The sequence below is a fragment of the Heteronotia binoei genome, chromosome 7 (genome assembly GCF_032191835.1).
Source record: "Heteronotia binoei isolate CCM8104 ecotype False Entrance Well chromosome 7, APGP_CSIRO_Hbin_v1, whole genome shotgun sequence".
Lineage (NCBI taxonomy): Eukaryota > Metazoa > Chordata > Lepidosauria > Squamata > Gekkonidae > Heteronotia > Heteronotia binoei.
The window spans coordinates 79,709,827-79,737,566 of NC_083229.1; the positions used below are offsets into that span (position 1 = coordinate 79,709,827).

A 27,740-nucleotide genomic window follows, 5' to 3' on the forward strand; every position below is an offset into this window, starting at 1 on the left:
TTCCTTTCAGCAGCTGAGCAGTTTTATTTAACCAAGTCCAGATAGGTTAAAGTACATTTTTACAAATGAATCAGCATTCAGTTTTCTTCTTGTCTTTCCTTATTCTTTTGTTCTTCCCTGGTTGCTTAGATACATTTTCCTGTAGGAGGGGAAAGGGGGAAAGAATCAAATTAACATGGTATCATAAATTTGGGGTGTTCTCAGCACTGCTAACATTCATTCAGAGTTACTGAACCTGCAAAGAACACTGTTCAGTTTACCATACCCTTGTGCTTTCCTTGAAAGCATCCTGGAAAAAATTACATAATCTGGGCATTATTACAGAAAACATTCGTAAAACAATGTAAAAAGTTTCTAATTGTGAATATAGAGAAAGTTCAGATTGTGCTCTATATAGGACCAATGATTTTAGTCCTAATCTTTGATGGGCAGGCACCACAAAGAAAACCCTCTCTTGTCATTTAATATCAACCATATCCCAGAAACAAGTATATTAATGATCTTCTCTAAACAAATATTTAAAATGTTTATATTTTAGTCCCCTAAAATCAAGGTTCCATGTCACTCCACATTTAAATCTCTATTCCACGTTCCCATCTCCTTTGCTCCATAAAAGCTCATCTTCTCGTAGCTCTTTGCTCTGTTCTGCTGCTGCTTTATTGGTTTTGACTAGAATGTATCTGTTTGAGGCAGCTGCTTCCCAGGCCACGTCTGCTGCTCTTCCAAGTCCCTTTTCAGAACTCATGTCCCCATGAAGAAGATGATGATGATGATATTGGATTTATATCCCGCCCTCCCCTCCGAAGAGTCTCAGAGCGGCTCACAATCTCCTTTCCCTTCCTCCCCCACAACAGACACCCTGTGAGGTGGGTGGGGCTGGAGAGGGCTCTCACAGCAGCTGTCCTTTCAAGGACAACCTCTGCCAGAGCTATGGCTGACCCAAGGCCATGCTAGCAGGTGCAAGTGGAGGAGTGGGGAATCAAACCCAGTTCTCCCAGATAAGAGCCCACACACTTAACCGCTACACCAAACTGGCTCTCCTTTCCTGTCCCTGAAATTAGGTTTCTCCTGTCCATGTTTTGCACTACCACGAAATCTTTTCCTCGCTCTTCTTTACTGCTCATTTATCAACTCTTGTCTGCATCCTTTGGCCTTTGTCCTGTTGTCATTGAGCACAGATCATAGTGTCCTGAGAACAGTTCACACCAAGTAGAATAGGAAACATGATGTTTCAAAGGATAGCAATTGTTATCTATTGAAGCACATTTAAATAGGACCTTTGAGGCATTAGAAAAGTAGAATCCATGGGTGGCCAACTACAGTTACATGCATTTGAACTTTTCTAGTGCCTACATACACAGACTGAGAACTTAATTATATTTGTGTGCTTCTGAGAGCAGCACTACTTAAGAGCAAACAGGTATTATTAGGGTCATTCTGCTAGAACCAACATACAGAAAAATTATATAATTCTGCTCCACCAGTATAATTCTGCTCCACCAGTATATTTCTAGCACAATTGTTGATATGCTTAAAGCGGTCTGGTCCAAGCAAGATACCACCATACCATCGGGACACCACAACCAAGACATTGCGAACATTCAAGATCTGCAAAAATGCACACAAGTATTTACATAAGAAAAATGTTCTATGCAATGAGTACTTGTTATTGTCTACTCAACCCATGCACTCCCAGTAAAATACATTTATGAAATATTACACATTAATTCATTATATCAACTGATCTCATCATCTGCACAAAGTTAAGAAAATCTGCTGTTTCTCCATTTGTTATTCAGAAAATCAATAATTTGGGCAAATCTTGCAGAATTTAGGCCAATTTAATCTGATTACCCCATATCGACCTATGGCTGATTCCACACTCACCTTGGTCTGGGGCAGGCTTCTGTTTCCGCATGGAGCAAGCTGGTGATTTCGCACCAGTTGCTCCGCATCACCATTTTGTGCGGGGCAAACCTGCAATTTGTCCTGCCACAGTGTAAACCTGAAAAAACAGGTTTACACTGCGGTGGGGCAAATCACGGGTTTGCCCCATGCAAAATGGCGGCACGGAGCAACTGGTGCAAAATCACCAGCTTGCTCCGCGCGGAAACGGAAGCCTGCCCCAGACCAAAGTGAGCACGGAATCAGCCTATATGTCAACTACACTCTCCCCAGCAGTTCCTCCTAATCGTGCCTTCATGGAAGGTCATTACAGGTAGCCAAATTCCAAAGGGTTTCACATGCATAGAACTGGAGGAAATAAAAGCTGAAGAAGGTTTATAGAGCTGGACTGTGCAATGGGCAAACTGGTAGACCTATGTTGTGCAGCCTATGTCAACATTCTAGGTGGGAGTCAGTACTGCAACTCCTCTGGGCAAGTTTCATGTTGTATCCCAGCAGGGACTCTTCAAACAGTTTATCCGGAGAGAGACGGATCTGATTCTTTCCCCCCCACCCCCATATAAACATCTCCCTACAAATTTCATGGGATGGAAGAAGCTCAGGGGATGGGAGAAAGCCAGATTATAAATTTCTGATGACCTTTCCCTCCAGTTGTTGGGGTTTTTTGCATATTAGGAACTTGTGTTTCAGTTTCAGGAGATACGCAGTTTTAAAAGACGGTGGGGGGTCAGAACACCACCTTTCCAACCTCACTGCCTCCTGCGACAGGTTTAAAAAAAGGCTGCATCTGTCCATAGCCACAGACAGAATTTATGACGAGACTTATTTTGATGCTGTGGATTCAAAATACAAAGCTGTTTACAATGGTGCTTTTGACCTGCATGAGATGGAGAAGACGACCACCTGCAGCTGTCTCACCATCATCTTCAGAATCCTGCATGAAAGTCTGCTTGTCTGCACAGAATATCCTGAAAACAAAAACCGATGGTGAGTAAAGATCTAGATATACCACTTAGTCTCACACATTTGCTGTTCTCTCACAAGGCATACATCAACCATTTTGCTTATTCATGGATACCCTGCTGTTACCCAAATGCTGTTTTGAATAAACAAGCTGAAACAACTGCCAGATTCCTGTTCCATGTTTTACAACAGCACAGAGGTGAGACATTTCAGAAAGGCATTTGCAGACAAGATCTCATATAATGTAGAAAAAAATTAGAGAGCAAAAACAAATTGCAGCAGAAGTCACCTCTTACTCTACTACTAACAATGGCATTCACATTGAGATCGTCAAGAAACCGTATTCCTAGGATTGACACTACTGTCTTAATAACCTTGTAATCTACTGAACACAATAAGCTGCTTTATAGTAAGTCAGGCCCTTGGTCTAACGAAGTCAGTATTGTTTACTGAACAGGCGGCAGCTCTCCAGCCCTCAAGTGGAGGTCTTTCATACTACCTACTTTTAACTGGAAATGCCAGGGACTGAACCTGAGACCATCTGCATGTAAGGCAAGTGCTTTACCACAAAGCCATGGCTTACCGGAACCTTCTGCTAATCTTCACCTATGGAGCCACAGGTAACAGTACACCAGGCCTTGCCTGCCACCCAAAATGGGATGCTCTACCACAACCACTGCTGCATCTGCCTAGCTCTCTTAAACCTAGGAGCCCAAATGCTGATCCCTGCTAGAGAACTATTTGCTTCCCTCTCCTTCAGCGATCTGAAATAATATAATCATTTTGTTACAATGCCAGATGGGAAGAGTAACCATGAGTTTACTAGGAATTTCCTGAGAAATTCAAATTATCAGACTGATCTAAAGATCAAGACTTCTTAGAACTCAGACAGCAGAAGAGAAAGGGAATAAATGTGAATGTCTAGCATTACTAAACTCTACAGAAAGTTTGGAGCTGATTGTAAAAATGGGACTCTTGGGCATATGTAAACTTCAATTATTAATAAAGATAATTAACATCTATGTAATTGTTTTGTGTATTTGAAGACTGACTTGGTTAAGGTCAATTAGTTGAACTATGGAAGATGTGAGTTTTGTATCAGGGAGATTCCAATCTGCCTTTCTGTCCATATGCTAAACTAGCTTTCGAAAAGCCTTCCAGGCCAGACAGGAGTTATTTCTGTATTTTGTATGTTAACTGCCATACTACTTGCAACCAACAGGCAACAATGAACCCTTAGCACCAACTGGAACAGCTGGACAGTACATTACATCTCAGGGAACAAGGCATTTCCAGGCATTACCAAACTCAATTTTTGGAATATCATAAATATAAAGCTGTTTTGCCTTGGCAAATCCAAGCTCCCTTATTGGATGGGACTGGGTGGGACTGTGGTATGTCAACCTTTGGCCTGTCAAACCATCTATCAACTGTTCTTGTGTCACATTGGCTGACTCTGCTCTCCCCCACCCACTGCTGGCCCCAGGACAGATGAGGTTTGACCCTCTAGGGAAACTGCTAGGCAGTGGCTGCTATAGGCAACCAAGCTTGGTTCTCTCAGTAAAAGGTGGGGGGAGGCCCCTTCAAGTCCTATTTTGGCCTCTGAGGGAGAACTCATTGGTTGACTCCACTTCCCTTTCCTGCCTGCGTGGCTGTTGCTAGCCAGCCAAACTGCTTCTGTCAGTCAAAGGCAACCAACTTTGGTTCTGACAGTTTATGGCTCTCCCTACTCCCATTGGCTAAGCCACCTGTCGCTCTGCTTTGAAGAGGAGAGAAAGAAAGCCTTCCTTCAACTGGCTGAGAGATGGAGGAGGGAAAGAGCCATGGAGAAATCCTTCTCACAATTGGCTGATGGAGAAAGGAAGAAGGAAAACTTTCTCTTGATTGGCTGAGAACTCCTCCTTATCCTCCTCTGGAAGGGAAACAGAGACAAGGAAAAAATGGTGTCCTGTACCAGCAAGCCAGAAACAGACAGAGAGATAGGAAGGGAAAGCAAGAGACAGAGAGATTGAAGTCCTGTGCTTAAGACCGACAACGTTACCAGAGAGAGAGTGTTGGGATATAAATAAAATGTTGATTGATTGATTGATTGATCTGAAAGGTATCACTAAAGGCCTCTGAGGGAGAATTCATTGGGGCCAGTCCTAAATATAGCTGCAAGTTCCAGGTGGTGGAGTTTGAGGAGGGCGTAGGAGTTAGGGCTTCAGAGTGGGGTCTGCCAGAACCGAGTTCTGTGGAAGCTGACTGGGTGATTTCGGACTAGTCACAGACTTTCATTCTAACCTGCTTCACAGGGTTGCTGTTCGGATCAAATGAGGGAGCCGAGAATGAAGTTTTGCTGCTTTCATCCCCACCACTATGGAGAGACACTGTCTTTTCCCTAGGTAGAGACTGCAAGGAGGGGGGAGGTGATGGTATATATCTCAGCAGCACTGAAGTCAACAACTTCCAAGTTTTTTTAAGAAGACCAGTAAAAAGCTTACATGCTTGTGTATGTATGTCTGTTTCCCTGTCACTCTCTCTCTATTTATTATTTATTTTTACCACACCTTTCTTCCCAGAAGGGATCCCAAACAACATACACCATTATCCTCTCATCCATTTTATTCTCAAAACAACCCCATGAGGTAGGTTAGACTCAGATCCTAGCCTGGCACTGTAATCACTAAACCATGCTGGCTCACTACATAACTTCACTTGGAACTTAAAAACAGAAAAACTTAACGGGAGCACAACTAATCATGACGGTGTTGTTGTTTTTTAAAGTGAGATATTTTTTCTTACAGCACATATATTTTTTAAAAAGAGGGTTTACAATCCCAGGTTTCAGCTGCGCAATAACAGTCCAGAAATTTCTGAATTGGTTCAGACACGCCAGTAATATCAGATGGCAAACAATCCATTTGTGAACTTCCAATAAAATTTACATGACTTCTCTGGGGTTCCATTTTCCACAAATCTCATTTAACTGTTTTTAATTTGTACATCTATTCAAACAAATTATTTAAATGTACAGTGCAATCCCAATCTGTACTCAAAAAGGGGGGAGAAAGGTCACAATCAAAATAAATGACATGCACATATGGGAGAGAATTGTAGAAGCCAACATTTTATGCTAAGTAGACATGCCCACTACTTCATTGCTGTAAGTGGCTTGTCTCTTTTCCAGTGGCAAAAAATCACAAGCAGAGTTGCAATTACTGTTCACATTTCTCTTCTGTGTGATTTCTGGATCCTGTTAATGGTAGAGAATCCATTCCAATAGCAATTTTTATCTAGTTTGCTATTTTCCAATAAAGCATGAGAATTGCTACTTACCTGTACGCATGTATGTTGTGAGTAGCACTGGCTATTTTCTTATTCTCACAGAGTTTGGCAAGAACATTTTTCACCTGGGTGGTGAGATTTCCACAGTTATTAAAATATATGCACTTCACTTTTAAGATTTTACAAAACAAGCCCGATCAAGTACAGTTCATTCTAAAATATCTGAATACCCATGAACAGATATACCTAAATGCAGTCCTCAGGATGCCCACGGATGTGAATAAAATGCTACAACAAACTCACAGTGTAAGGTGTGCAGCAGAAACTTGCCCTTGACCCCAACTCTTTCCAAGAGTACAAAGGACAACTCCAGCAGTAGGATGACTGCTGGGTCTGAAAGACTGTGGAACCAGATGGGTGGGAAAGAAAAGAAGCTGAAGAAGCAACTGAGATGGAGCAAAGAAGAGAAACAAGAAGGTAAATGAAAGAAAAGCAGACAGAGGTTCTCACTAATATTTTGGTGTGCTTATGATGGGCAGCAGCTGTTCACATGGAGCTCAATGTGTAGTGTGTCATTCTTATAGGTTTGGAGTGTCTTGCAAGGAGGAGAAAAATTGTACCCCTTCATGCACTACTAAAGCAATGCACAAATACTGATCAGAGCCCAGGCAGAAGATTTTCTATGAGTATGAAACTGAGATACAAAGCCATGACAATAAACCAGCAATATGTCCCACAGTGGGAACCTAGGCAGCTATGAGCTTTGAGCCGAGTTCTATACTACCTCCTGAGTTCAGTTCAGTTGTAACCTGAATCCATGGTTTATTCCAGCTGTGGTTAGTTTGTGAAACCAGAACTGAACTCTCAGATGATCATTCAAGTTCTTATTTGCTTTGAAAAATGCTGGCTTCATTGCCTTCACTCTTTCCCGGGCCCTCATTCCAGCTTACATTGCAGTGATGGCAGTGCCAGGGGTCTGCATAGGCCAGGATGTACCCAAGCAAAACTACAGTTAAAAGTGATCTATGTAATAATCCATGATCCTGGCTCATGTTCATGGTCAAATCATGGTTTCATGTGATATCCGATCAGATCCTGAACTTTGTTCCAATCTTCTGCCCAGAAACTGAAAACAATAGTCTGAAATGCTTTTAACTTTAGATGCTTTCTGCCCAATATATTACAGATTCTGATTTGTTAATCTTTGGAATCCAGAAAGATATCTCCACTATTTCTCTTACCCTTTTTATCTGTTGTCTGTAACTGTAAGTACTAAGAGCTCAATAAGGAATTTGACAGGAATATATTAGCAGTTGTCTTTTTTGTGTCTCTCTTTCAATGTAGTAACTATTGTTCTGTTCCTATCAGACAGCTTGTGTTCCCCTGTACTAGATAAATGCTTCAATGAAGAAACTGTTTTAATAAACAATGCATAATTAATACCACTTTAAGCAAAACATTATTAAAGCTGTGAGAGCTAGAGAGAACATGCCTGGCAAGCAAATTGCTTTTAATTCAAAAGAAAATGTCATCTCTCTCGAGTTATCAATATACATCTTCAATATTTATCTTTGTAGTATTCCCATTCTTTCACAACAAATTCATTTACTATGCTGGAGAGATTAACACTGCTATAGCATACCTTAAATTCACAGCATCACTAATGAGAACTCTACTTTGAAAACATCTCCCCAAGTCACTTATATATAGTTTTCCCTTGATTAAAATAACTAATACAAATAAACCCCAAAAGCCAAAAAGGGAACTAGTGTAAATAACTTAACCATGCTCATAGATACTCAGAAATGCATTTGAAACATAACGGGGAAGTATTAACCCAAGTTGGTACATACATATAAATCTCTAATCATTGCATATATATTGTATCTGCTTGGTTGGATCCTACTCCTTCCTATGCTTCCCATAACCTATTCCAGAGTCTGAGACATCCACATGGACAAAAAAATCATCTGGGACTAAGAGAATCAGACAAAAAAGACCCTTGTAAGCTCTTGGAGGACTGGCTACATCAGGGGTGTGTGGCCTAATATGCAAAGGAGCTCCTGCTAGAATTCCACCCCTGAAAAAAATCCATATGAATCTTTATAAAAATGGAAGAAGTGTCAAGTAAGAGCAGAGGTCAATTATCATAGGCATCTTTGTCTGCCGACAGTACATTGTCCGTAGGAGAAGAGTGCTAAGAACCTGACTTCTAGTTTCAGTTCCAATCACACTGCTTCATACACTCACCCGCCCCAGTGCCCTACAGGAACAACAAACTATTAGTAGTTTCAATTAACACTCCAGGGAACCAGTTAGTTAGTTAACAGCCAGTTAGTTAACAGCTTATTTTCATGGGACTTAGCCATATGATTAACTTTCACAGGCTTGTTTCCCAGAAACGTATTCCTCAATCTGAAAAAGCAGTCGTGTTCTTAGAATGCTCACAGAACTGAATGTTTCGCTTTCATTGACTGGACTGGCCCAAGATAATTTGTCAGCTGAAGTAGCAAATCTAAATGCCCCCTTTTGGAAAGGGGGTGAAAAAGTATTTATTAGATAAGTGCAATGTGACAACTGCCTGAAAAAGAGACTTCACTCTAACCTGAGGTAGTCTTTGCACCTAGACCAACACCTATTTGGAGTTGATTTCCATACCCACAAGATGCGCTATACGGGGCATCAATTCATTTCCCATAAATTCTTCACCTTATAAAATGTATGCCCTTCAAGTGTTTTGGGACTGGACTCAATCCTTGTGATAGTAATTTTGTTGTGGTACCCAGTATCTGCTTTAAAAACTCCAGAAATGACTGCTAAATACACTGGCTTAGGGAACATGTGAGCAAGCTTGGAGCATGCTCTCAATAGTCAAACTAAGACACAGTCTTTAAGTCTGAACTGGGACCATGGGGATACTGAAAAAAAAAATTAATTTCCTTTTTCTTATAATCAAAGTGCATGTTAAAGTTCAGTTTCACAAAATGAACCACTCTTCACAATTTAAGTGGAGCATCTGCAAATGATTCATCTTTTTCCCAATAGTGTATTTGGAAATTAGATGGGACAAAGTATTACAATGATCGAGAGTAGTTTTGCCTTTACAAAAATCCAGCTGTTCTGGACCAAGAATTTTTTCTCGTGTCATCCATTGTTCAAGTTCCCTCAGCAGATACTTAGAATATAATTTACCAATGGTGGATAGGAGACTTAATCGGCCTGTAATTATTTGGAATGGCGGGATCTCCTTTTTTATAAATTGGAACCACTATTGAATTAAGCCAGGATTTAGGCCTTTTTAGACTTAAAGGGAGCATTTGATTCAATTGACAGAGACCTGTTGTGGGATAAACTGGAACAAACAAGTATTGATAAAAGACTCCTTATGCTTATTAAAAAATTATATACTTTCAACTTTTGTCAAGTCAAATGCTCTTTATCAGGCAATCTTACGTCAAAAATCCCATTAAGAAAGGGGGTTAAGCAAGGTTGTGTGTTGGCCCCCTTTTTGTTTAACCTCTTTCTTGATGATCTTGCTCCCTTTTTGTCAGATACTGACCATCATAGTCCAAAACCTGGTGCCAGACATGTTCCCTTACTGTTATATGTGGACGATACAGTCTTACTATCTTGTTCCAGAATTGGATTAAAGCGTTTGCTTGTTCGCTGTATCACCTTCCTTAACAACAATAAGCTCTTATTGAACTATGACAAATCTAAAATTGTTGTTTTTTCCACATCTTGGAAACCAACTAAATGGTCAATAGGCGGCAAAGAGATAGAACAAGTAAAATACTACAAATACCTAGGAATTCATTTTCAATATAACACACTTTGGACTAATCATCGTAACTGTATAATTAAGTCAGTCAATGTTAGTGTTGCAGCTATCCAGCGCTTCTTTTACAGCATAGGCAATCAGTTTATCCCAGCCGCGCTAAAAATCTTTAAGGCTAAAGTGATACCACAGCTTTTATATGGGGTCCCAGTGTGGATCACAGTCTTGGATAATAACATTGAAGGTGTCCAATCAAAATTCCTACGGAAAATTCTGGGATTCCCAAAGTGCATACCATATGCAGTTTTGTGTTTAGAAACAGGGACGAATCTTGTGGAAACACAAGCATGGCTAATGTCACTTAAAGACTGGCTATGGCTACATTTCCACTCTGACTCAGAGAGTCTTTTATATCAACTGCTCTCAGAATCTAATTTGTCAAATTGGCTAGTATTTATTGAGAGGAAAATAAAATCTATGGGCATTGATTTAGATTCACTTCTTATGCTATCCTTAAAAGAAGCTTTTTTGAAACTTAAGCTCAGAATTCTAGATATTGAAATGCAAACGTTATATAGCCAGGCCAACAAGTCCTGCTCCCCACTGAATTTCGAACTTCCTCTCTCAGTAGGGAAATTAGCGTCGTATTTCTCATCTCTGCAAGCTCCACAGCAACGGTGTGCGTTCTCGTTAACGAGATGTAATGTATTACCATCTGCTATCCTATTTGGTAGATTTAACAGGATTGAGTACTCTAATAGACACTGTCTTTGTAATTCCAAGTGCATTGAAACTATTTCCCATGTACCACTGAACTGTCCTCTTTATGATGATATTCGTTGTATATACTTGAAAGATATCTTAGCAGATATGTTGGGCTGTGCTGATTCAGGCAAAGTCCACAAACTTTTAAATGACACTTGCGCTGAGGTAACTTTAAGGGTGGCTAGATTTCTCCAACAGGCCATGGAAATACCACAGAGAATGGTTCTGGAATGACCACCTTTTATTTGTTTTAATTATTTAATTTGGCTAAACTCGATTCATATATATTTTACTTATTTTATCTATTTTAGCTCCCTATGTACTTTATAATCTAGGATTTTATATTATTTATATTGCTATTTTACCGCTAAATCTGTTTTATGCCAATAAAGGCTTACTATTTGCTATTTGTTATTTTGCAAATGATTCAGCTTCATGCTACTGTTGCAATGACAACAGTTCTATTACAGCAGCCCCAAACAACCAGTTTCTAATCAAATTCATGCAGGCTTTAACCCCAGACATTTGCAGGGGGATGGAATTGTACCAAGAGAAAGCCAGCTAAGGAAGCAGACACAGAAGTCCCTATGCTGACCTCTTCAGTGCAAGAGAACCTGTTAGCCCAAAGAATCTCCTTCAGTTACTCATGAGGCACTTCTCTCCCTTCTCCTCTTGCCTTCCTCCCTCCCCAGCACCTCATTCAAGAAACAAGCTGCAGGGTGAGCATGTGAATATAAGTGTGAGAAAATGTTTGTGCATCCCATTCAATATTCCTCTCTAAGTTCACATAGCCTGAAGCTGCTGCTTTACAGTGACTCACTCACACTATCAACCATGCTAGCCGAAGAGTTACAAGCCCAACACAGGGAACAAATCTAAGCAGGTCTACTCAGAAGTAAGTCTCATTTTATTCAACAGGGCTTCCTCTTCCCTATTTGTGGACACACAACCCACTAGAGAGTCAGTCACAACCTATTTTAGGATCCTGATCCCCAGTTTGAGAACTATTTGTCAATAAAACACTCTGAAACAGATAACAATTTCACTGGTATTTATGACATGATATATAGATACAGATTCTTAAAGGAATAGCTTGTTTGGATAGCTAAATTCATATTTCATGCAAATGTCTATTAGTTAGCAAAATAATGAAAGGGCTTGCTAAGAAAGGCATTACTGACCTGTTTAGGAGTCACAACAGGTGCTAAATGTGCCTGGAAGGTGCTCCTTCTGTCTGTAATAGGGTTTCCATGATAGATCGGAGGTAGCTCTTCATCTGTAAATTTAGAAAGCAAGACTTCTGATTTGCAGCACCAATGAGCTATACTGAGCTCATCCCTTCATCCAGTTCAGAATGCCCCTATTAAAATCACATTGCCTTTCTCCTCCTAACTATGATCTTGGGTCTCATTTCTGACCAAAGGTCATGCTTGCACCCAACTACTCATCTGTTGTCAGCAAGCAGCTGGTACCAGGCCATGAGGTATGCACTTTGCCATCTCTCTTGTAGCTCTGTTCTTAGTCTTTGTCTATGGTGCTCTACAGGTTTGGGTGATACTGGATAGCTGGAAGTAACCAACTGAGTTTCACCTGCTGGATCAGGGCTGGAAGGTGTCAGTGGCTCTGTACCAGTTGTTGGCTGTGAATCCTGACAAGCCTGCAGTTCATCTTCCTGCCTGCTGGCTTCTGCTAAGTCAGAGCTGACTACACTAGGCTCTCCTTCTGAGGAAACTTCTTCTCCTGAGGAGTCCTCATTATAGTCTGACCAAGAGAGAGATCTTGAGGTCATGGTAGATAACTCATGAAAATGTCAAGACAGTGTGCGATTGCAATAAAAAAGGCCAACACCATGCTGGGAATTATTAGGAAGGGAAATGAAAACAAATCAGCCAGTATCATAATGCCCCTGTATAAATTGATGGTGCGGCTCATTTGGAATACTGTGTACAATTCTGGTCACCGTACCTCAAAAAGGATATTATAGCATTGGAAAAAGTCCAGAAAAGGGCAACTAGAATGATTAAAGGTTTAGAACACTTTCCCTATGAAGAAAGGTTGGGGCTCTTTAGCTTGGAGAAACGTCGAGTATGGGGTAACATGATAGAGGTTTACAAGATTATGCATGGAATGGAGAAAGCAGAGAAAGAAGTCCTTTTCTCCCTTTCTCACAATACAAGAACTCATGGGCATTCAATGAAATTGCTGAGCAGTCAGGTTAAAACGGATAAAAGGAAGTACTTCTTCACCCAAAGGGTGATTAACATGTGGAATTCATGGCCACAGGAGGTGGTGGCGGCTACAAGCATAGCCAGCTTCAAGAGTGGGTTATATAAAAATATGGAGCAGAGGTCCATCAGTGGCTATTAGCCACAGTGTGTGTGTGTATGTATATACACACACACACACACTGTGTCACACAGTGGAATATATATATATATATATATATATATATATATATATATATAATTTTTTTATTATTTTTTTTGCCACTGTGTGATACAGAGTGTTGGACTGGATGGGCCATTGGCCTGATCCAACATGGCTTCTCTTATGTTCTTAGTCCTCACTATTGCTGAGCCTTGGCTGACTCGCAACAATGATGGAAGAGGAAAATCAACCCTTTGTGCTGTTTCCCAACTCAACCCCCCTCCCTGGAAATTTATGTCTTTTTTTTTTTTAAGTGGAGGAAGGACCAGTTTGGTTTAGGGAAATGGGATATGGGAAAGGGTGGAGCCTGACAGAAATAAGTGGCAGCATCTCTCTACAGACTGTATTAAAGAGAGAAAGAGAGTTTTTAGAAAGCTAAAAATTACGAATTAATCAGTTACAGTTCTGCAAGTTGTTGAGCCTGATGAATTTTTTGTAGTTATGCTAAAAGTATTTTACCTCAAATCTTACTCATTTTCTGCTTGTAGAAGGTACTGCCTGTTCCCTGGAATGGGAGGCAATATCCCTGTGGGTATGATTACAAAAAAACAAAAGGTTGTGGCAGGAAGGATGGTGGAATGTTATTTTTCATTTAGTGCAGCACTGCTCAGACTAGACAGGATCCATGCCTGTGAAGAAAACTGGTATTGCTGTCCGTCCCTCCCTTGTCTCTTGCTGATCATTCCTTATGTACTCAAGGAGCACTTTTCACTACTGGGAAGTGACAATTCTTGTATAGTATGTACAACGGCACAATATCTGCAATAGTACATATTATATAAGCACTTTGAACAAGGATTATTTTATGATCTGCATAACAACATACTTATGGCATCAAACAGGCTCAAATCTTAGAGGACAAAGGGGATGAGAATTTTTTTCCATTCTTAACATATATATTCTTAACAATATATTTGATTCACTAGCTCTGCATCAATATTTCAACACAACCATTAGTACCAGTAAAGGGGGGGGAGAGAGCACTGAAACATGACAGAATATCAGTAGCAATTGTTTTACCTTCCTCACTTTCAGGAAGATCAAAATTCAGAGTTATGGCTGCATATGGCTGGAACAGTTGGCACTCCAAAGAAAAGTCTTCTTCATGCTCTTCGATTGTTTCTTTAGTAGTTTTTTTAATATCTTGTCCTGTTGACATAAGAGTATATACCAGTTTCACCAGCTCACTTTCAGAGTTCTAGCAAATTAAATGGTTAGAATAATGGATTGGGACTGTGAGTGACCAATAGCACTCTAAAATACTACACAGGCACAAACTTGGATGTGCCCCATAACACAAAAGAAAGAGCTAAAGGCCTAAGACTTGGGAGGTAGTTGTGGCTTCATGGTAAAGAACATGTATTGCATGTAGAAGAGCACAGATTTAATCCCAGTGATCGCTAGATGTGTGTGAGCTTTTAAAGTGCTGTCAAGTCACATACTTATCCAGTGGTGGTTTGCCATTGCCTGCCCTGTGTAACAGCCCTCCCTGTGTAACAGGTGGTGGGCTCTCCTTCCTTGGAGATTTTTAAACAGAGGCTAGATGGCCATCTGACAGCAATGAAGATCCTGTGAATTTAGGGGGAGGTGTTTGTGAGTTTCCTGCATTGTGCAGGGGGTTGGACTAGATAACCCTAGAGGTCCCTTCCAACTCTATGATTCTATGAAACAGCAAGAAACTTAAAAATGAACAATTATACTATCTATTTTCAGGTCAATATGACAAATTAAAATTTGTGTGGTCTCATCCTTGTGGCATTTTATGATGAGACAGTATCTAATTCAATATGATCATGTTCCAGGATCACAGCACAGTAAACTTAACAGCATGCAGCACTAAAAGTTTCTGGCTAGGTACTTTCGCATTGTTGGTCTGAACTATGGCACCAGAGGAGCTCTTTAAAAAACCTCCCTGTTGCTCCTGGACATCATTTTCCTCTCCTTCATGTTATCTTCAGAACAACCTTACGAGATAGCGGAGGCTGAGTGGGTGTGACAGGTCCAAGGTCACCCAACAAGCATCCATGGCAGAGTGGGGTTTGAACCTGGGTCTCTGAGATGCTAGTCTGACACTCTAACTGCTATATCACACTGGTATATGCAATCATGCAGTATCTAAAATATTACTGAGCTGGTGTAAGTGACTGGCATCTTTGCAGCTACCAGGGCCTCAAGGAAGCTCAGCATCAAGCAAGCTGAGAACACACCTGATCCCATCCTGTACAGCATCCAATGGGAGGGAAAAAGAGAAGAAGAAACATGTCATCATTGCTGGCAGCTATACACACTCACAAAGAAGAGGGTCTCGATGTGATGTAGTCACTGCTGCAATAGCTGGATTAGTATCCCCCCAAGGGGACTGGGTTCCCTTCTCTCCCTGGGTGTGTCTGTGTGAGTCAAAATGCTTCTGTGGCAGTCCATAACCCAACCAGCTGTTCCTCTGCGAGACAGCAATAATGCAAACAAGGAAGAGCAGCTGTCCTCCTTGAAGCTCACTTCAGCTGCCCACTCATCTACCTTGGGAACAAGCCATCACAATTGGTGCATCACATCAGCCCTCTGTTGGGGAACTGGGGAAGCCTGCCAAGCAGCATTTAACTCCATGCACCAAAACCTGGAAGCAGCCCTAGGACATTACCTTGAACAGATGATTGAGATTTTTCTATCAAAATTTCCCGTATCTTCTCCACCCACAGATATAGAATACTTTCACCAAGATTCTGTCTGGAAATCAGGAATGGTGGAAAGTATTATGAAAATGCTACAGGCTAAATTGTTTTAGGCATCTAGTTTAAAGAAATGTGCAAAAAGAAATCACTTTAAGTCTAGAAAAATGTGGTGCGTGTTTTCTTCTTCCCATCACGTGTGAGATCTAGAGAATTTAACACACCTTGGCCTGGAGCAAAAGAATCACACTGCTAGTTCAGCACTCACAAGGACCTCTGAGCCTTTGCAGCAACTTTCTCAGCACAGAGGCAAACTGCTTTTGAAATACAGACACTTTAAAAACCAGTTTGTCGAACAGAATGAGGATTTAATGCTGACATCCAAAGAATTCCAACAACTATATTCACACCCTTAAGAATGTCTTAGTAGCTCACTAAATCCTAACTATTAGAAAAGAGATCCTCTCTTATATGAAACCCACATACTTGGATAAAAATCCCACATTTCCAGATACTTTCCCCACATTACTGCCTCCTTACTGCCACCTGCTGGAATCCTGCAAGAAAAACATTTCATGACAGAATCAACATTTTAAAAACAGAATCCTAACAGGTTGTCTTGAGGTCTAGCTATAACCAGATTCTTAAAGGACTCCCTTGTAATGACAGATCTTGCTATAAAGTCTACAATACATTTTGCAGAACTTTTGTGCATATGTAGCTTTAAAACTGAGGCTTTTTTTCTTTTTGAAAGAGTCTCAGACAAACAATCAGGGGAAAGTATTAATTTCATGTTTTAAACAATTTATTGGTAGCATATGGTTACAAAGCTTTTCTATTTCTTAATTTTTTTTCTTTTTTCACATTAACCCATATGACATTTCCATCCCCCCTCCCTCCAATGTTGACTTCCCCGAGGTTATAAGTTCAAATCCATACTAAAGGCACTTCTGACTGCACAAAGTTCCATATATATATTCTTACAACTAAAAAATTGTCCAATATTTCTTTACTTTCCAAGTTTTCTCCATATATCCTTTAAATTTTCTCCACTCCCTTTTGAATATCTCTAGATCATAGTCTCTTAGTGTTCTGGTTAATTTGTCCATTTCACACCACGATAAAACTTTCATAGTCCATTCCCATTTCTCTGGTATTTTTTCTTGCTTCCAAAGCTGCGCGTACAAAGTCCTAGCAGCTGATAACAGGTACCAAATTAAAGTCCTGTCTTCTTTTGGGTATTTTTCTAATTGTAATCCAAGTATTAATTTCAAATCATATACACAATCAGCATTTTCCCCTACCAACGGCAAAAATGGCATATGTGCAGGCATAAAACATCAAAGTTCTCTGCTCCAGACGAAGCCATGCTGACTAAATTTACAGTGAAATCCTAAACAGAGCTATTCCCTTCTAAACTCATAGAGGTCAATGGGCTTAGAAGGGTATATCTATGCTGAGGACTGCACTGTTAGGCTATGCCCTTCAAGATCATATTCAACACACACATGGTCACATTTCTGAATTCATAAACTGCTTAAGAGCTGTTAACTACAGAGGGTCAGATTGTGTATTACAATTCCCAGTAACTTCTCTAGTTGTGATGTGAAGTGGGGACAAGAGACAGGTTGCCAATCATTTTAAACAAAGATTTCAGGTTTTCACGGCTGGTAACATCATTAGGGTTTGTAGAATCTTTCGGGCTCAAGTGCCGTGTTCTACTGGAGAAAGTTTCTCTTCCAGACGTTTCGTTCTCAGTGTTCTCCGCAGCTGAGAACGAAACGTCTGGAAGAGAAACTTTATCCAGTAGAACACGGCACTTGAGCCCGAAAGATTCTACAAACTCTAATCATTTTAAACAGTTTGGTAGTAATAATAATAATAATTGAAGATATTGGATTTATATCCCGCCCTCCACTCCGAAGAGTCTCAGAGCGGCTCACAATCTCCTTTACCTTCCTCCCCCACAACAGACACCCTGTGAGGTGGGTGGGGCTGGAGAGGGCTCTCACAGCAGCTGCCCTTTCAAGGACAACCTCTGCCAGAGCTATGGCTGACCTAAGGCCATGCTAGCAGGTGCAAGTGGAGGAGTGGGGAATCAAACCCGATTCTCCCAGATAAGAGTCCGCACACTTAACCACTACACCAAACTGGCTCTCCTAATAATAACAATAAGAAGAGGAAGAGGAAGAAGAAGAAGTTTATTTTTGTATCCTGCCCTCCCCCGCCAAAGGCAGGCTCAGAGCGGCTCACAGAGCATGGTGTATACCATGTTTACAGTAGAATACAATCATATAAAAACAGTTAAAATATAATTGACTTTCATATATAAATTAAGTTAAAAGTTAAACTTTTAACTTAATGTACACTTTACAAAGAAAGTATAATAGCATTTTTAAAATCTACCCTATTATATATTTATTTATTGAATTTATCTCACATTTCCTCCAAGGAACTCAGGATCTCATCTTCTGCCCTACCCCCTCAACAGCCCTGTGAGGTAGATTAGGCTAAGAGGCTATAATTAGCCCAAGTTAGCTGCATGACAGAATGGATCTCCTTGTTTCTAAGTACTACTTTTTTGGAATCTCAGTCCAACTTTACAGAACTATAATCAAATCTATCCACAAGCTATACAATCTATTGCTTCAAATAAAAGGTGCACTATGACCTAGCTGCTTTAGAAAGCAATCCTGAACAGCTCTATTCAATGGGGCTTACTCCCAGGAAAGTGTTTTTAGAATTATCACGTTAAGCAATCTTGTTGGAGCAACTCACGCATCGCTGCAAAGGAACTACAGCTTAAAACTTCCAACATTTAAGTCAACGGTGTCAAACGTGCGGCCTGCAGGCTGTATCCAGCCCATGCAGGGCTCAAATCTGCACCCCCCCACCTCCTTCTCTTGCTTCCTTTCCAGGACTGTTACAGCAGCCACACCTTACCTTGCTTTTTCCCAAGCTCCCTCCATGGCTCTTTGCTTCCTGCCTCTTTCCTCTCCGCCCCCCTGCCTTTCTCCCTCTCTCTCTCACACACACACACAGTGGCACTGGGAGAGTTCCATGGTTGTTTCATGTGGGAGAAATACAAAGACATGCCTGCCCATGAATCTGCCTCACTGTCTGCCCCCTCTATCTGCCTCTCTCTCTCTCTCACACACACACACAGAGGCACTAGGAGAGCTCCATGGTTGTTTCATGTGGGAGAGATGCCCCTGCATCTGCCTCTCTCTGTTTGCCTCTCCCCCTCTCTCTCTCTCTCACACACACACACTCATTCTACTTGCTTCTCTGGGGATGCTTCTCTTTTGGGGATGAAGGTGGAGGTGGGGGGGGAGGAGAAAGAGAACAATGTTGCACTCCTACAGCAGATTTAATACCAACAACATTTTATTTCAGGTATAAACTTTTGTATGCAAGCACACTTCTTCTTTCGGGTGGGACGGGGAGGGTGGCTGGCTGGCAGGATGGATTCTTCTGACACACAGAAAATTACTTTAGCTTATTTTTAAACTTTTTAAAATGGATTTCTCTGTTCCTAGCTGGATTTATTTTCTTTCTGCTAAACAGGGCATAATAATTATTTCACAGGTTTGTTGTAACGTTTAATGAAATATAAATTGCACAGAACCTCATGCAGTGAAAATAAAATATATGTTTAAAGAGCTTATTAACTAATTTTACAGCTTGGTCTACTTACGCATAGATTTCTTCCAAGTTATTTTCTATTTCTGCATAGTCTTGAGCTAGAAGCCAAGGAGCACTAGAATAAAAATGAACATGCTGATTTATTATTAAATTTCTAAACTATTTTCCCATTTAGATAGATCAAAAGGAGAGGAAAATTAGAGCTTATAACCTCTAGCAAAGTACGAACATGCAGAAGCTTCATATGTGGCAATAGTACCAAACTCGGCAAACCAGGGTTTGGGGAAAGCAGTGATGTCGGTGCAAAGAGGGAAGGACATGGACAGAGTATAAGTTATAATTTTAGCCTCCCTTCAGCAAACATGGTATGACTTATATGAGCTGTGTGTTTCTCTTTTTTCTCATTTTGTTCTGGCATACGACTTTTGAATTCTTTTTCACAAAAAGATGGCTGTGTTGAAAGAGTCCAAACTATATAGCCCTTTAAGATTTACACTGTCTACCACTAGATAAAAAATGAAGCACACTCTTCTCCACAGTCAGCTGAAATTATACCAGGTCTACAAAAGCCGTTTCTGCTATCACTGTTGTTGCATTCCCTACAGACTCTGGGTGGAAGAGACTAAAGGCTCTTGCTTTCTGTACTCATTGAAAGTCAAACAATTTCTTCCACATACATGCACTGCATATAGCAGGGGTGGCCAACGGTAGCTCTCCAGATGTTTTTTGCCTACAACTCCCATCAGCCCCAGCCACCCCAGCATATAGGATGGGCTGCTTTTATTTCAGCCTCTAAGCAGGGCGGTAGCCATTGGAGGGAAGTGCAGCAGGCAGCACCTCCATCACATCAGGGGTTCCCCCAACTGTGTCCCCCCCCACAAAAAAAATCCAATCAGTCACCTAAGCTCTTTACCCTGAGCTTGCTCCATTCTCAGTGGCCTCTTTGCACTCAGGGGGCTGTGTTTATTGTTAAGCTCCTTACCCTGTGCCTGGCTGACAGTCACTGGCTCTTCCTGCTTCTAGCTGGCCAGGTACTGTTTAAGCTATGCAGGCCCAAAGCAATTTTGCAGCTTAAACAATACCTGCCACATCAAGAAGCAGGAAGAGCCAGCAACTGCCTACTATTCGTAGAGTAAGGATCTACTCCTATCCTTCTCTCCACTGCACCTGTGCCAGGGCAGAAGGGGAGGATCTTGCTGCTCATCATGTGACCCATCACATGGCTTGGGTCACATGACACTATCAGCAAAATCCTTGTTAACCTCCAGTAAAATTACCTCATATTTATTTTAATGTAATTTAATTAGCAATGTGGGGGTGCCTCCTGACACACACACACACACCAAGAATTCCTGGCTATGGCCCTGCATCTGAGCCTAGGAAGGGGTGTAAAAGACTGAACAGCTGGTGGCAGGATCAGGATTACCCTCCCCCTACTCAAATGGTAGATCACTAGTGCACACAAAAAGCGTGGAAATTATGGCATTGCTAGATAAACAAAATGCACAAGAAACGGATGTTCTGAAAGAGCTTTCACTTACTTAAGTTGATAAATAGGTGGTGCTGTGGTTGGATATTCAGGGGGCAGAATCACCTGAAAGATTGGTGGAAAGAATGCAGACTATGGTTCATTGCATTCCTTACACTTCTGCTGTAAAAAGGATTAGAGACTCTTTTTAAATGAAAGCAGGAATTCAGAAGAGGTACTCAGTCAGGGCAGCAGATTACTATTGTAGCAGCTACAGCTATCTAGCAACTGCCAATTTAAAACAAAAAGACAAATCAAGATCTCAGATAGTGTAGAATTTTGGGGGAGTTGCCAGGGGGTGGGAGGGGGGTGGATGGGAGTGCTGCAAGGCAAGTGCTGAGAAAGTTATGGGAATACTCCATTGCTGGTGCAAAAGCCTCTTGCAGTCACAGCAACAGTGAAAGCTACATGGAGAAAAAGTTCTGAATGGGCATTAAAATCCTGCAGAATTCTGGACATTTCCTATCCTGCCTTTACCATCAGCATTCTTATACAAAATGTTATTTGCTCAAAAGCCACAGCTGCAAACCACAGATGATTATAGCTTGCAATTTTGGCTTCCAGCTAATGAGTCTGCATGTAACAGCAAACATGTCTCAACAAAAACAAAATGGAGAGCACCTCAGTGTGTGACAGGCAACAAGCTGCCTAACTGTGATATGTTATTGCAGCAAAACAAAGATCATTAGCTGAACACCAAAAGCAAAACAACTCTTCCGGTTTATCCGGGTCTACTGTGCATAATCTATGAGAACCTAAGAAGAGTCCTGCTGGATCAAATAGTCCATCTAGTCCAGCATCCTGTTTCACAGTGGCTAACCCGTTCCTCTGGATGGCCAACAATGGGGCATAAAGGCCGAAGCCTTCCCCTGATATTGTCCCATGGCCAAAGGTGATTTCATAGAAACAGTGCCGGAGCTCATTAGCACAACTAATTTGCATAACATATTTGCATATGCCACATACTCCTGACATCACCAGAAGGTGTACTATATTACAGCATCTCAGCACCTACCTTAAAATGCTTCTTGAATTATAATTGTCATAATAAAACCTTACTCCCATCATACTTTTAATATTACTTTTTCCTATGTGGCCACAGTGGCATGATGAAGATTTTTATCGGTCTGCTTTATATGTTTTGGTTATTTTCCCAATTTTTGTGGGAGGAAATATTAGAAAGTTTGTCAAATCTTAGAGTTCAGCAAAATTCTCGCAGGGGGTTTGAACAATAGAGCCCAGAAGCAATTATGGGGGGGTCAGATTAAGAATGTAAGAGCACAATAAAATTTAGAGGTTCTGGAGCTCCACTCCTGAGCTCCTTCCCAAAATAAGCTCCTGGCTCTGGGATTCAGAGGCTTAGTGCCTCTGAATGTGGAGGTTTCCCTCAGTCACTGTGGCTAATAGCCATTTATGGACTTATCCTCCATGAGTCTATCTAATCCCCTTTTAAAGCTGTTTATTCCTATGACTATCACTACAGCCCGGGCAGTGAATTCCACATTTTGATCACTTTAGCTTAATAACATCTATGCATGACAAAGAGTTAAACAAGGATTAGAATGATATTCTGAAGTCAATGTTTTAAAGATACAGAGCAGAATTCTAAACCAAAGAGATTTTTTAACGTCTGCTGCTTAGCAGCAGGAGTAGGGTGAGAAATGGCTTAATACCCCATGGGGGTCACAGTCTAAGTTTCACAGTCCTTTGACTAAGGACACATTTACCTTTTAAAAGAAAATGTTTGGAGAAAAAATCACACTGCCATGAATACAGGTATCAAAACATCCTGAATCTTAAACAGAGCCTCCAGCTGAGATTCTTAAATTGCAAATTCTAAACCAAATTATATAACACACCTACCTGCAGAAAGAGAGTCCACTTTGGATGTTCTAAACAATCACTAATCTTAATGCAGAATATTTTCTCATCTTCATTGATAGCACACCATTCATCACCATATATAGCAGACAAGGCTTCAATTTCTTCTGTCTGACAGAAACAATGAAGCTAAATTATTTTACCCTGTCCACTGTATTATTGTTTATATGTCAAAATTATAGTGAGTACAGCAAGGCAGGAAACATATTCATCAATATCAAATGTACTATTCTTCTTCTGTAGTAGTAGTAGTTCTTTATTCACGGTCATCTGACCAGCTTAATACAAACAAAAACAAAATCATAAAAACAAACCCATCACCTCTTACATAAAATTCCTGACTCCTACTATTACACATATTGTTAAAACTCATAACCAAGATTAACATTCTCAATTTCCCTCCTTTCCAATTGAGCAGCATAACAGAAACGGGCAATCTTAGATGAAACATCAGAATGAGCGTCAGACAGGAGGAAGGCAATTTGCTCATCCTCCTGCCTGCCCACCAAGGACCCAAGAATCGGAGAGATTAATCTTGCCCTCAAGTCATTGTAATTTGGGCAGTGCAAAACGATGTGGAGAGTTGTTTCAACTTCATTGCAATTGCAGGGGCACAATCTTTCCAGATATGGGTACCCAGCGTAACGTCCCAAAAGCACCGAAGAGAAAAGTGCATTGAGTCATGCTTTTGAGAAAGCTATCCGATATTTTGGGATAGTGATGTTGAAAAGATACCTGGCTGAAGACAGTACTTCGGCTTGCTTCCCTAGGAAAATGTGTGCAGAAAGACTAGCTCTAGCAGATCTCAGTTCAAGCTCCACCAACCTCAGGCGCAGAAGTTCTTTCGCATCCCTCAGTTCCATCATTACTAGGGACTCAGGGGAGAGATCACAGAGTCTAAAATGATCTAAACACCTTTTCTCCCAGGTTCCCACAAAAGAGTCGAAAAAAATCAGATGGGGAAGGCCACCTGGCTTTGAGAGAACCTTCAAGAAGTAACAAAGGGTGTTTAACCACATAGACGTCTCGATGCTTGGGACGCCAGACTCCAACCTGATGGCAGTGTTTGGCACACAACTGGGAACAAACAGAAGCTTGCACAGGAGTTTAGTTTGTACAATCTCTTCTTCTGTAATGTGTTGTGGCAAGCTAATTTTGCCAAATTACAAAATGGGTTATATAAAATCACAATACTATTACTCTGGGATTCTAAATACAATGCAACTTATCAGTATACTTGGTACTACAGCATTACACCTGCAAACATCTGCTGTTATACAAACGAGTATGACTCACAGAACTAGGTGTAAGGTTGCCAGCCTAAACACAAGAAAGCAACTTGTGTGCATGCTGGAATACAGTAATATTTAACACAAAGGTGTCAAACTCATTTGTTATGAGGACCAGATCTGGCCATGGACATGACATATGATTTGATGGTGAGCTTGAGGTGATCCAGAGCAGAAATCACAAGGATCCATGGTACAGAAATATGTTTTTGCAGCACGGTGTCACCACGAAGTCATGGATCCATAATTTCTGTGGTGCAAGCTGTAGCCATGGCCATGATATGCAATTTGATGGTAAGTGGGGGATGACCCAATGCAAAAATCCAAAGGATCCATGAGGATCAATGCTTTGGAACAATGATTTTGCAACATGGTATCGCCATGAAGCCATGGATCAATGATTTTTGTAGTGTAACTTTTGCCCATGGACATGGTATGTGATTTGATGGTTTGATTGGGTGACCCAAAACAATAATCATGAGGTTCCATGAGGATTTGTGCTTTAGAATTATATTTTTGTTGCATGGTGCTGTGACAAAGGTATGGATGTCAGCTTTTGTGGTGAGAGCTATGGCCATGGACACAATATATGATTTGATGCAGAGCTTTGGGTGATCAAAAGCAAAAATCATGAGGATCCATTGTCCAGAACCTTGTTTTTGCTCCATGGTGTTGTCACAAACGTGCAAGCTTTGCCCATGAATATGATGTGATTTGGTGATGTTGAGGTGACTCAGTGCAAAAACCCTGAGGATCCACACTTCAAAACCATGTATTTGCAGACTGATGTCACCATGAAGCCGCGGATCCAGAATTTCTGTGGTGCAAGCTCTGCCCATGGACATGATATATGATTTGTTGGTGAGCGTGGGGGGGATCCAAAGCAAAAATCATGAGGATCCACAAAAATCCTTGGTTCAGAACCTTGTTTTTGCTTCATGGTGTTGCCACAAAGCTGTGGATCTGTGTTTTCTGAGGTGCAAGCTCTACCCATGGACATTATATGTGATTTGATGGTGAGCTCGGGGAAATTCTGAGGTTCTGCAAGGATCTGTGGTTTGGAATTGTATTTTTGTTGCATGGTTTCGCCGTGAAGCCATGGATCTGTGATTTTTTAAGGTGCAAGCTCTGCCCATGAACGCAATGTTATTTGATGGTGATGTTCAGGTGACCCAAAGCAAAAATCATAAGGATCCATGTTTCAGAGCAATGTTTTTCCAGTGTTGTGGCACCATGAAGCCATGGGTATGTAATTTTTGCTGTACAATCTATGGCTCTCGACGTTATAGGTGATCAAAGTCACACCTTTGTTGTTAGCCAAAATACAAGAATATGGGGAGTTGGCGGGACTTTGTATTAATAAAGAAAAAACAAAACTTCTATGTAAAAATATACAAATAAATAAGCAACAAGAATTGCAGAGACTAACGGGCTATGAAGTTACCTCCAAGGTAAAATATTTGGGTGTGGAGATAACAATAAAGAATACTGATTTGTTCAAAAATAATTATGAGACGCTATGGTGTAAAATGGATGAAGATATGTTAAAGTGGAATAAACTTAATTTGTCACTGTTGGGTAGAATAGCCGCAATTAAAATGAATATTCTACCAAGAATATTGTATTTGTTTCAAACTATTCCGATTGTGAAACACAGTAAACAATTTAATAGATGGCAAAGAAAAATTTCAGAGTTTGTGCAGGCGGGGAAGAAACCAAGAATTAAAATGAAAATTTTAACAGATGCAAAAGAGAGAGATGGATTTCAATTACCAGACTTAAAATTATATCATGAAGGAGTTTGCTTAGTATGGATAATGTTAAACAAAAAACTCTTAGCATTGGAAGGTCATGGAAATAATTTGGCTGGCACGCTTATATGTATTATGGGGAAAAAAAGATAGACGGCTTTTTCTCTCACCATTATATAAGAAACAGCTTGCTAAATACATGGATGAAATATAAGAAATATGGAGATGAGAGAAAAACGTTATAGATAGTGCCAGCTGAAGTGATAAAAATAACAGCTGAGACAGGTGAAGAAAAGTGGTTGTCATATAATCAACTATTAAAAATACAAAGTGGCAAAATAGAATTGAAAACTGCTGAAGAGCTGAATAATAAATATGATTGGTTTTAAATGCAACAAATAAAGAGCTTGGTGGAGAATGACATTAAAACTGAAGGAATAAGAAAAGAGCAAACAGAAATGGAAAAAGTTCTGCTTGGAGACAACGAAAAATTAATTTCAAAATTATATAAATTACTTTTAAAATGGTCTACGGAAGATAAAGTAGTGAAATCTCAAATGATTAAGTGGGCAATTAATGTAAATAAAGAAATACAGATGGAAACTTGGGAATATTTGTGGAAGAACTCTATGAAGCTTTTGACGTGTCACAGTATTAAAGAAAACTGTTTTAAAATGATGTATAGATGGTACAAGACGCCTAAGAAATTGGCAAAGATGAATAATAAGATACCAGACAGATGTTGGAAATGTAAAAAACATGAAGGTTCTTTCTACCATATGTGGTGGACTTGTGAAAGAGCAAAAAAGTATTGGCAGATGATTCAACAAGAAATTTCTAGGATCTTGGGATATGAATTTAAGAAAGTTGCAGAGACTTTTCTGTTGGGATTACAAATGGAAAAATTTCCAAAAGAAGATAGAACTATAATTTGGTACTTGCTTTCAGCTGCTAGGACATTATATGCGCAGTTGTGGAAGCAAGAAAAAATACCAGAGAAACGGGATTGGATTGTAAAAGTTATGACATGGAGTGAAATGTTCAAATTAACAAGAATTTTAAGAGACTATGATTTAGAAGTTTTTAAGATGGAGTGGAAAAAGTTCAGAAGATATGTAGAAAAAGAGTGGAAAATAAAAGGACATTGGACAATTTTGATAATGATTAAGTCTTAGAAAAAAGAATATTAATTTTTGTTTTTATTTGTTGAGGGTACCTTTAAACATTAGTACTTTAAGTAAATAACACCGGCGGGGGTCAAGTAAGGGGGGGGGGGGGTAGAAAGTAATATATGGGATAGATAAAAGAAATTATTAATGATGCAAGAAATACGATTTGTTACCATATGTTACCAAATAAAATTGTTTTAACCACAAAAGCTTATACTAGAATAAATGTTAGACTTTAACGTTGCACTGGCTGTATAAAGTGCTGCCGACTTCTCAGCGAACTTATGGCAATGCTGTGAGGTTTTCAAAGCAAGAGACGTTTAGAGGTGATTTGCCACTGCCTGCCTCTCCGTGTAGCAACCTTGGGACTTTCCTGGCGGTCTTCCAGCCAAGTGCTAAGGAAAGATGACCCTGCTGAGCATCCCAGAGCTGATGACAGCCGGCTAGAATTAGTATTAGACTGCAAGCGACCGCAAATCACAGCAGGTGCCTTAAATACCTTTTCAATACCAACCCCACCCCAACCGAAAACCTGAAGGAAGCGCTCGCAGTGGAAACTTAGGATTCGCACAGCACACTCAACCACTCCCTTCCCAGCCGCAGGGAAAAGCGATCTCACTTGTCTCTGCGCCGTTTCCGGGTCAGTCGCCGCCATTAGGTAGCAGGAAGTCAAAGCTCACCGCTCCGGTAGGCTCCGCAACGCCTA

The 27,740-nt window shown here is 40.5% G+C and overlaps 1 protein-coding gene across 1 annotated transcript; it reads right to left on the reverse strand.

Annotated features, from left to right (window-relative positions):
• On the reverse strand, positions 1-27,740 carry IMPACT (impact RWD domain protein). The gene is made up of 11 exons (XM_060243899.1): positions 27,654-27,740; positions 22,808-22,936; positions 20,958-21,010; positions 19,469-19,531; positions 15,744-15,829; positions 14,126-14,254; positions 11,860-11,954; positions 6,187-6,260; positions 2,783-2,873; positions 1,456-1,608; positions 1-139 (listed from the first exon to the last, which is right to left on the reverse strand). Exons 1-11 carry the CDS (start codon positions 27,687-27,689, stop codon positions 71-73), a joined length of 978 nt encoding a protein of 325 aa, XP_060099882.1. The 5' UTR covers positions 27,690-27,740; the 3' UTR covers positions 1-70.

Bases quoted from the DNA above. Each gene is read 5' to 3' on its own strand.
- IMPACT (XM_060243899.1), bottom strand. From the start codon at position 27,689: ATGGCGGCGACTGACCCGGAAACGGCGCAGAGACAA. The intron at 6,261-11,859 runs GTCAGTAATGCC...CTCACCACCCAG, and splicing joins CTGTTGTGACTCCTAAACAG to GTGAAAAATGTTCTTGCCAA. The intron at 1,609-2,782 runs GTCAAAAGCACC...GCATTTTTGCAG, and splicing joins GTCTTCTCCATCTCATGCAG to ATCTTGAATGTTCGCAATGT.